We start from the raw sequence: 9,691 nt of genomic DNA, 5'->3' as shown, positions 1-9,691 counted from the left end.
CATGTTTAATAGATACCAGTACCTTACTTAAAGTGCACCTGTGCCCAGACCCTGGTTTTTAACCCTTAACGATGGCATAACACATATATGTGGCATCACAGATATTGACCTTCTTCTGTGGCGCCGCAAAGATGCGGCATGTGTTTGTGCTAGAAGCAAGTTGAATCGGACATCCCCAGCATGGACTCCGATCGGTCACTGACAGCTCCTGGTCTCAGACCAGCAATTAGGATGAGTAGGATGGGTCCCGATCATGTGATAACTGTGTTAGCCAATCAGAGTGATCACTGCTAAGAGAAACCTCCACTATGTCTTTCTCCTCTTTAGACTCACTAGAGAAGTCTGTAAAAAAAAAGAAAAGTCTGCTAAAAAGAAAGAATACAGAAAAAGAGCTAGATCAGAACTCAATCTAGGTTAGTGTTAGGCAACATTCAAAGAGGGCAGCTGGGGATTCCTGCGCTAAGAACCAATGGATTCTTGTGGCAGGAATCCCAGGTGTGTCTGTACAGATGCAGTTGAGGTTAAATCTTCCAGTGGGGGAACGACTACTCCAGTGCTAACTGTCAAAGAGTGTGTCTCTAGAACAGGATGTGTCTCTAGTGCAGGAAGTAAAGGGAAATCACCCTAGTGGGGTACAGACGGCACAAAATAACCCTTGCCTACGCTATAAAAAAAAATAAAAAAAATTGTCTATACATACACTTTATAGCACCATTAGGGTGGCTCATGATGTAGTAAGAGGTGGGCCCAAGCTCAGCATTCACAGGAAAAGTAGAGATTTACATAGAATTGCAGTGGCTTAGTGGTTAGCACTTCTGCCTTGCAGTGCTGTGGTCCCTGCTTCGTATCCCGGTCACGACACTATCTGAAAGCATTTTGCATTTCCTCCCTGTGCTTGCGTGAGTTTCCTCCCACACTCCAAAGACGTGCTGGTAGGTTAATTGGCTCCTGTCTAAATTGGCTCTGTATGCATGTGTGATAGGGACCTTAGATTGTAAGCTCCTCGAGGACAGGGGCTGATGTGAATGTACAGTATGTATAGCGCCACGTAAATTGCCAGTGGCATATAATATTCGGGACGGCTTATACTCGAGTATATACGGTAGATACCAAAAATAAATAAAATATCATTACAGGTGCCGGATCTGCTGAATATTTTTACATGTGGCAATTACACTGTATAATAATTTTTTTAATAAAACATGTTATTTATAATGAGAACAAACACATACGTATAATTCCATGACTCTCTGTGTGCTGACATATCCATTGGGGCATACGTGCACTGTCTGTGACATGGGATCAATGGAGGACAGACAGGATGCTGCTGTATAATACAACAGTGTGTACAACACCTCTCAACCTAAGATTAAATTATGGAGCTGTAACATATCAGCAAGTCTTTGTTGTTCGGAAGTGTAATTACATTATATCAGTTTGTCCAAGCCAAGAGTCATAGTGGCATTTTATTAAAGTCTCAAATCAGCGTAGCTTCCTATGTTGTTACTGTCATCTCCAGCTTGAGCTTGGCAACTTCCTTCCCTTCATACTGAATGTGCTTTAATATTGGTATGAAACAATGTAAAATCTGCGCTTCTGGACAGGGTGCGATGTGAGAGCTGCTGCGCTATGTTTTGTGAAGATGAAAAAGATTTTGAGTGTGCAGCGCTACACACTCAAAATCTTCTTTAATATTGGTAACCTGCTCCGTTAATGATGGCAATTTACCCTTACACTATTGAAATAGAACTGAAGCCAAAACGTTTTGTTTAGTTTGGATAGAGCGGAGAGGGATTAGATCACCGGTCAGGTTTTTATTGCCGTCTGTGTCCCTGTTAGAGAGACTCACCCCCTCTATTTGTCCTAGTGACCGTTATCACCGAGAGTGAAAATGAAAGAAAATCCCAAATTTTAAGTGGTCCCCAGAACAGAAATAGAGGGGAAATGGTCCAGTGGTGACAAGCAAGGGTTTCCCTCGCTTTGGATACATTTCCTCTTGCTTCTTGTTGTGGTTATGGGACAGGAAGTGAAGGGAAATCTCCCCACAAGGACACAGATAAAAAAAACTGGCAGGGGTTATTGTCCTCCCTTACTGTAACCAAAATTTAAAAAATAGTTTTGGTTCACATCTACTTTAATATGTGTTGTATACATGAGTTGAGGGGGGAGCACACTGACTTCAAGTAGGGTCCACTTAATGTATGCAACATTTTGCTGCACTTTTTTCTAAATGTATGGTAGGGATGCAGAATGGGTATGACCGAAGGACCTTTAGTATGACCCAAGGATCTCCGGTATGACCCACAGTGAGTAGGTCGGCAGTATTTAAATCAGCTCCCTGTTTGTAGATATCATGTCACCCTGCAAAGCCAATTCAGCAGTCTTTTCAGCAAGGGTGATTGTACTGTATGTGCATACAGACAGTCACAACAGTCATATCCTATACATCTGAATATAACAATATAACACAACAATGCATAGTAAAACAATCAGAAATAAAATCACAGTAATAAAATAAAAAATCACTGAAAAAAATCTAATATTGTTCTTCTAGAGGAATACTACCTTTCTGAAATATTTTTATGTGAAAAATATATGTAATACAGAATCACATTTGCCGACTGAAAAATGCTGCTTTTTAATCACATTTGTGGCTGTATGTACACCCTTGAGTGGTCCTCTTGCTGCAAATGTGTTTTCATATGATTTGGCATGTGTGACCTCTGGAGTGGATGGATGTATTATGCGGTGCTGAGCCTATGGCTTTCAGGGTAATTAGACGTGTTTGCTATGGTAACATCATGGTGGCTGGTGGGAATCTCGGGCCATTTAGCATTGCACTTTGCTTTGTTCTGCTAACCTAATAAAAACCAGTTGTATAATAGAATTGTCTACCTGACAAAGCTATTCGCAGGATTCCACTGGTGATAGGATAGGAGAACAGGGCGACAGGCGTTTCTAAAGTAAGTATTTCTCTTGGTAAACGCGCAGTTGATTTGTATTACACACCTCGACCCTTTTTACGCTCAAGCTATAAATATTTTATGATGCCTTTCAAATAACAGTATAGAAGAGATTTGTTTAGAATTGCCTTATTAAGGTCGTTTGTAATCTCATATAAATTCATGAGTGAATTAAAAAGCATACCTCTCTTTATAGCAGTGATATAATCCTGGCTAGGACATTTTTGGGGAATGTAACACTGATATTAGCGAAGATTCAACAGTCAATAAGGTTCACTTATTAAGAATAGGTAACGCGATATTCCCTTTGCCCTGGGTTGCTCTCAATTTATTAAGGAGGAATGAAACTTTTATAGATTAACCATCTTTATAAATATCTTTTAAAGAGATTTTCCAGGATTAAAGGCCCCTTCTTATCACCACTTGTTACTGTAAATGTGCCTACAGATAATAATGATCCAGATGCTGGGTTTTACATGATTCAGAGGTCAGATACTTAATCTTCCAGCAAGTGCTGTACAGACACACGTGGTTCACATCTAGAAAACGTGCATGCTTGTTCCTTTGTAGAGAGGAACTGAGCGGCAGAGACTTTTTTTTGCTCAGAAAACTCTTTTAGGTAATAACAGGTTCATTTGTGGCACTAATTTTGCAGAGCATTCTGGGATATCTAAAGAGAGCACAGCAGTATCTTCTCCCTTTGTGACTCTCTAGCTTAATTTGAAACTCCATATGGCCTTACATGAATTGCTACAGCTCGCGGTATACTGAGACGCCGCAGCTGGAACGGATCCCGACAATTCTGTCTGGATCCACCCAGCTGTGTGAGTGACAGCTGGCTCTGCCTATCTAGAGGCAGAGCCAGCTGTACCCGTCCGTTCCGCCAGTCAGCGCTGGAGGATCGGGGAGGGGGGGATCCCTGCAGGGAGCCGTGAGTGACAGTCACGGCTCTGCACGGATAGATCGAGAAGTGAGCGAGCGCCGGTATGTGTTCTCTCACTTCCCGATCGATTGAGACCTGTGACAGTTTCATTGTTACAGGTCGGCTCAGATTATGAGGCTGAGTGAAAATCACTCGCCTCATAATTCTCCTTTAAGGTTGTTGAATGGAGGGTGCAGTCGGGGCCACACACTGCTGAATTGGCCAAACAGTGAGCAGTGTATGGCCAGCTTTATAGCAGGAAAAAAGGGATAATAGTCATTCCTCTAACTTAATCAACTTGGAACTCCAACTCTTGGCTGGAAATAGTAATTACCTAATATCCATATCCATATTTTGATATGTATGTACAGTAAATAGAATATAAAAAAACACAGCATGTTGGCTTTTATATATCTACTATGCTAGATTGTTTGTTGCACACCACATCCTATATAAATTCCTCAAGCAGACCTGCTAGTCCATAAGAACTAGGCGATGCATCTCAGAACGGGGCAAATAACACATTAAAGTGACATTAAACCCTCAGATTTTTTAACATAAACCAATACTGTAATTTGTGCCTTACTTTAATCCATGTTTGTTTCCCTTCTCTTTGCTGCTCTTCCTTTTAAATCTGTATCTGTTCTCATGCTGGGGGAGAACTTCCCTTTGCAGTGCTTCTTCCTGTAGTGCTGGCTCAGGTTGCAAACCTACACACAGACACCATGTATTCATTCCAGAGGCAAGGCAGTCTGCTGCAAAACAGAAGTTCTCCCCCAGCATGAGAACAGATACAGATTTAAAAGGAAGAGCAGCAAAGAGAAGGGAAACAACCATGGATTACAGTAAGGCGCACATTACAGTATTGTTTTATGTTAAAAAATCTGAGGGTTTAATGTCACTTTAAGTATGAGGCTGACAAATCCATCCATAAATCGTAATGTTTCATTTAATGAATGAACCCGATAAAGAGCAGCTTCTCTCAGTTTTTTGCATATAGTAAATGCCATTTTACATTTGACTACACATAAAGATTGTAGAAAGTATTATATTGCTACCAAGTTTCGTTTGAGACCAAGCCACAAAAGCACATTTAGGAGAAGAAAATGGCACTTGAACCTTCCGTATGTCATGTCAATGTCTTTGCCCGCTGAGCTAATCCTTCTTAATTATTGATGACCTGCATCATTCCCTGTCCCACACTGATAGATGGCCTCTGGGATTTGCAGGGAGTTGAGAAAGACCAGGCCCAGTGTGGACCTATGGATGAAGGGTGAGGGAGGATCATTTACAAAACATGATGCAATGGGAAGTCAAGCTGCTGTCAAGAGCAAACTGTCTCCAGCCATCATCCTTGAAGGAAACCTGTATTGAGAGAAATATAGGGGCTGCGATTGCTCACCCTTTTCCAAAAATGCTATTTACGTAGCTTTAATGTCACCAATCAAGAATAAGTAGGCAGATTAGAGAAGTCAGATAAAACACAGTACTCTTTTTCTGTATTCTTGCTCTGGACCAGCCAGGTAACTACCATTTTTGTAAAGGGAAGTCCCAAATGGCAGCCTCCTTGTCACTGTCATGTCAGGTTTACTTTAAGGTGCCCATGAATCTGTATTTATAATCTGGCCTGGTGACATTCTCATATGTGTTGAGAGTGACCCAAACACTCATGCAAACTTTGCAGGATGCATCCATAGACATCTAGAGATGGCTGGATCTCTAAAAAAAATTGCAAGTGATGTTCTCTGCCATAGAGCAACCGTTTTACCCACCACTCTGGTGGCCCATATCTCCTCTCCTCGCTTCGTTCCAGCGTTGCAGCCTCTGTAAGACTGTTCAGCATAAAACACTTCCAGGATTGTCGGATGCCTGTGTTCCCAATGTGTGCTGTGGTTCCAGCCTCTGACCCCTATGTCATTACAGGAAGCAATGACACAGGGGTCAGAGGGCATAGCCATGGAGCATGGTGGGGAATACAGGCATCTCACATAAGTGTCTAATGCTGAGGACTCTGATGGAGGCGCAGCACTGGAATAGAGGAAAGATAGGAGACCCAGGCCTGGAAAGGTGAGTATAATGGCTCTTCCATTGCATGGAACTTCAGGTAGAGACTGGCATGGTCAGGCTCTTTAAAAGGCCATACATTGATCAATTTGACGCTCTAGTAAATGGTAATATAAATATTGGGATATGTAGGATTTTACTAGTAGACGATTTTCAGTGTTTTCAACTACCAGAAGCACTTGTAAATAAGGTGCTCACTTGATATGTGCTGCTACATGACAAAAAGTCAGTTTGCAAGTTAGTCCAAAGATGGACATTCTGTACATCTTATTACCTTTGTTCTCCATGGGCCATCTGTCTGTCTTTTAAAGCCTCAATTGCAGCCTTTAGGGCTTCTACAGAAAAATCAATGTTTGCACATGTAGAAGAGGAACTAAACATTCACGGCATTTACTGTATCTGAATGAACAAAGATCAAACGCTTGCTTAGTGCTGCCCTTTGTGTGATGGATTGTCCCATACAACTGATCACCAGGGTAAATTGGTAACATTGTATGCATTAAAATGTTTCTCCACCCAGTTTTCCTATTTAGAGGTCATCAAATGTAAAACAGGCAATCAGAACAAAGGATTTAAATTGGAATGCAATTGTATTTGCTTTCTGTGTGCTTAGTTCAGAACAACCCAGAGTTACAAAGGTTATGGCTATTTCTTATCTGTCTTGGCTGTCATTCAGCTAAATCTGATAAAACATATATGTCGCCTCGCCATATACAGTATACCGTGACTAGATATAGCAGATGGTTTCATGTGTAGGTTTTAGTCTATTGTATTTCGAAGCTTAGAATTTGTCTCCATCTAATGGTTGTTTTTGGAATTTCAGAACTGCATTTTTTTTAGTAAAAAAGTTCTTCACATTTAAAGGGAACTTGTGATAATAGAAATTTGGGAACTTAATTTGCAGGCTCCAGGGATGTCATACTTACCCTGGTTTCATTACCTAGTATTTCAGATTTTACTGGCTGCATGCATGTTCTAAGTCTGCAAAATCCAAGTGAGGATGATGACTCTGGAAACTGCACCTTTAAAATCAAGCCAGCAAGGGTAATTCCAATATTTCAATTCTTGGGGGTTCACTTTAAGTTCTGTGTCATTGTGAAGTAGTTTTGTTGTAATATAATGTTAGATGTATAGCACTGAATGATACAATACTTTTTTTTCTTTCCCTAGGTTGTCCTTCCTACTCGAAAAGGCCAAGTCTATGTGTATGATTCACCCAAAGCGGAGCCACAGGATGAGTATGATGTTCCCAGGCATCTGCTCCCAGCTGGACCCCAGGAGATTTATGATATACCCACCAGGTGTTTAGTGAACAGCTACAGCCCAGAGGTTGGTACTGCCATGGCATACTTCTGTAACATTGGCAACTTATGGTTCTATTTAAAGCTAAACTTATATTTTTACATATCACTCCCCATGTTCCTTCAAGCCTGCTGACAAAAAATGTATTATTCTCATTGCAAGCAATGTACTTACCTGTAATACATTCAAGTGGACCTTCACTGCCCAGATCCACTTTGGCTCCCTTTAATACACCTCCTTCGAAATACAGCTTTGTTTAACAAAACGTAAACAAAATTTTTATCTGGCACCCATGCCAGTGCCTTTCTCGCCTAGACGAAAATGACGCGCCTGTTCTCGCAGCCTCCTGGGATATCCCCGTCCCAATACCAGGAGGCTGCAGGAGCAGGGACTCGAAGCAGCCGGTGGGCAGACCTGGCCGTACATTAATGGGGACCAGCTGCAATGCATAAAAGAGATAGCTGGCAAGAAGATGATGGAGTGGGTGCCGCACTTAGAACTGGAGTACATGAGCTCCAGGTTTTGCGGAGCAGCCAGGGACTGGCACGGGTAGGAATCAGGCCTGGCACACCGGTCACAGGGAGTTTAAGGACACTGGGGATGTAGGGACTAGGTGACTGCACATTATTGTGGGTGTGCTAGAGGAACAAACTCTAAAGAGAGCAAGGTCTTCCCCAGAGCCCCTGATGGTGGGGATGTTGCGCTGCAGGACAGCTTCCAGGTTGCGGCCCTCTAACCTATGCAGACACAGCTACAGGATAAACTGGGAAATAGCACTGCAGGGATACCTGGTAAAAAAACACACAGGGAAGAGACTAATTCCACCCAAGGAACGTGATACTTGTGCACGGTAGGATATGGCGGAAGATACACACAGGGAATGTGCAATACATTGGGGTACAGGAGGGTAAACGCAGGAGACATGCATGCACAGAGGTACAGGATTCAGTGGCAGGGACACACAGGGAGCGTACGTCGCAGAAGGTGCAGGATGCACAGGAAGACGCTCGCAGAAATGTGCATACACAGAGGTTCAGGATTCAGTGGCAGGAACACATAGGCAGTGTGCATTGCAGAGGGTGCAGGATGCACAGGAAGATGCACACTGAAGATATGCGTACACACAGAGAGGTTCAGGATTCAGTGGCAGGAACACGAAGGGAACACACGGGATGTGTGCGTTGCAGAAGGTGAAGGATGCACAGGTTACAGGATCACAAGGGAACACAAACAGCACTGCTAAGCAGAAAACACACAGCAGGCTGAGGCACAAAATAAGTAGGTAGATAGGGAGAGCAGACACTCAGGAGCTGGAGAGGGGAACACTAAAGCAGTGCAGTGGAGCAGTCAGTACAAACAGGCTCATAGCACACAGGTAGATGCAAAGGAAAAAACGCAGGCAATATACTCAGGAACACACTGGGAATACAGAGGGAACAAACCATTGGAAGCAATAGAGTGGGAAACCCAGCCACTTATGGGAATACACAGGAGTACACAGAAGGCAGGGGACTCCTGGGAAGCATGGAAAACATGGGGATCCTTGGAAGCAAGGGAAGACTCGGAAGCACAGGGATACTCCAATATACGGGCCTTTGGAAATAGGAACACAGGGGGTCCAGCAGCCAGTATACTGACTTGTTGCTTGCACCCCGAGCAACAGGTGAACTGGCTCTATAAGGGAGAGGCCAAGGGTAGATTAGCTGTAGGGCTGCGACCTTCAAGCCAAGCACCTTGGACAGGGGGAAAAACCGAAAGAGCACAGAGGGTAACACCCCTTCAGGGGGACCAGGTAAGTGTGACAGTGGGACTGTGGCTTTGGCAGTGGATGTTCAGATCACAGCAGGACAATGTTGGATTCATTGGGCTGATGAGTATGTTTTCTAGAGCAGTGGTAGGAGGGAGCCTCCAGGGACCGGTCTAGCAGCCAGCTGGCTCTGAGGTTTGGGTGAGTATATATATTTTTTTATTTTACACCCTAGAGGAAAACAAGCACTTAACCCTTTCAGTGCTGGGGTAACCCCGCTACAGTGGTTAAGATTTTTTAATGAAACTATTGTCCTTACAAAGACATTTAATAAAACTTTATGGAATATTAAGTTTGGAAGTATTGTTAATGTTAAAAATCTAACAGCTTTCTGGGTTCTCTTAGGTTTATGACATTCCACCAATGGCAGTAAAAGGCCCCGTCAACCGAGACCAAACCCAAGAGATTTATGACATCCCTCCCAGCGTGGAGAAAAACATGCAGGAGCAGCTACAGTCTCATTTAATGGTAAGTAGAAGCAAGATGATATCCTAGAGACCTGATGTCCAACCTATGCCCCTTTGGGACTGATTGTGCGGCCCTCGGGGCCCCTGCAGACAGTCTGTGTTTTTCTTACCTAGGTGCTTTCTCAAAACAGTGAAGGAAAAATATCCTTTAGACCAGCTTACAGGA

General features: G+C 43.1%; 1 protein-coding gene across 1 annotated transcript in view; it reads left to right on the top strand.

Moving 5' to 3' along the window:
* BCAR1 (BCAR1, Cas family scaffolding protein) overlaps positions 1 to 9,691 on the top strand; it is a 42,837-nt gene that overhangs the window by 15,988 nt on the left and 17,158 nt on the right. The window contains exons 4-5 of the mRNA XM_018568054.1: positions 7,120 to 7,278; positions 9,404 to 9,526. Coding sequence (XP_018423556.1) covers positions 7,120 to 7,278; positions 9,404 to 9,526 — 282 coding nt within the window. The remainder of the gene's footprint in view (positions 1 to 7,119; positions 7,279 to 9,403; positions 9,527 to 9,691) is intronic.

The sequence above is a fragment of the Nanorana parkeri genome, unplaced genomic scaffold (assembly GCF_000935625.1).
Source record: "Nanorana parkeri isolate BGI_ZX_2015 unplaced genomic scaffold, ASM93562v1 scaffold1132, whole genome shotgun sequence".
Taxonomy (NCBI): Eukaryota; Metazoa; Chordata; class Amphibia; order Anura; family Dicroglossidae; genus Nanorana; species Nanorana parkeri.
The sequence above is the reverse complement of the archived record's forward strand: the minus strand, read 5'-3'. Positions and strand labels throughout refer to the sequence as shown.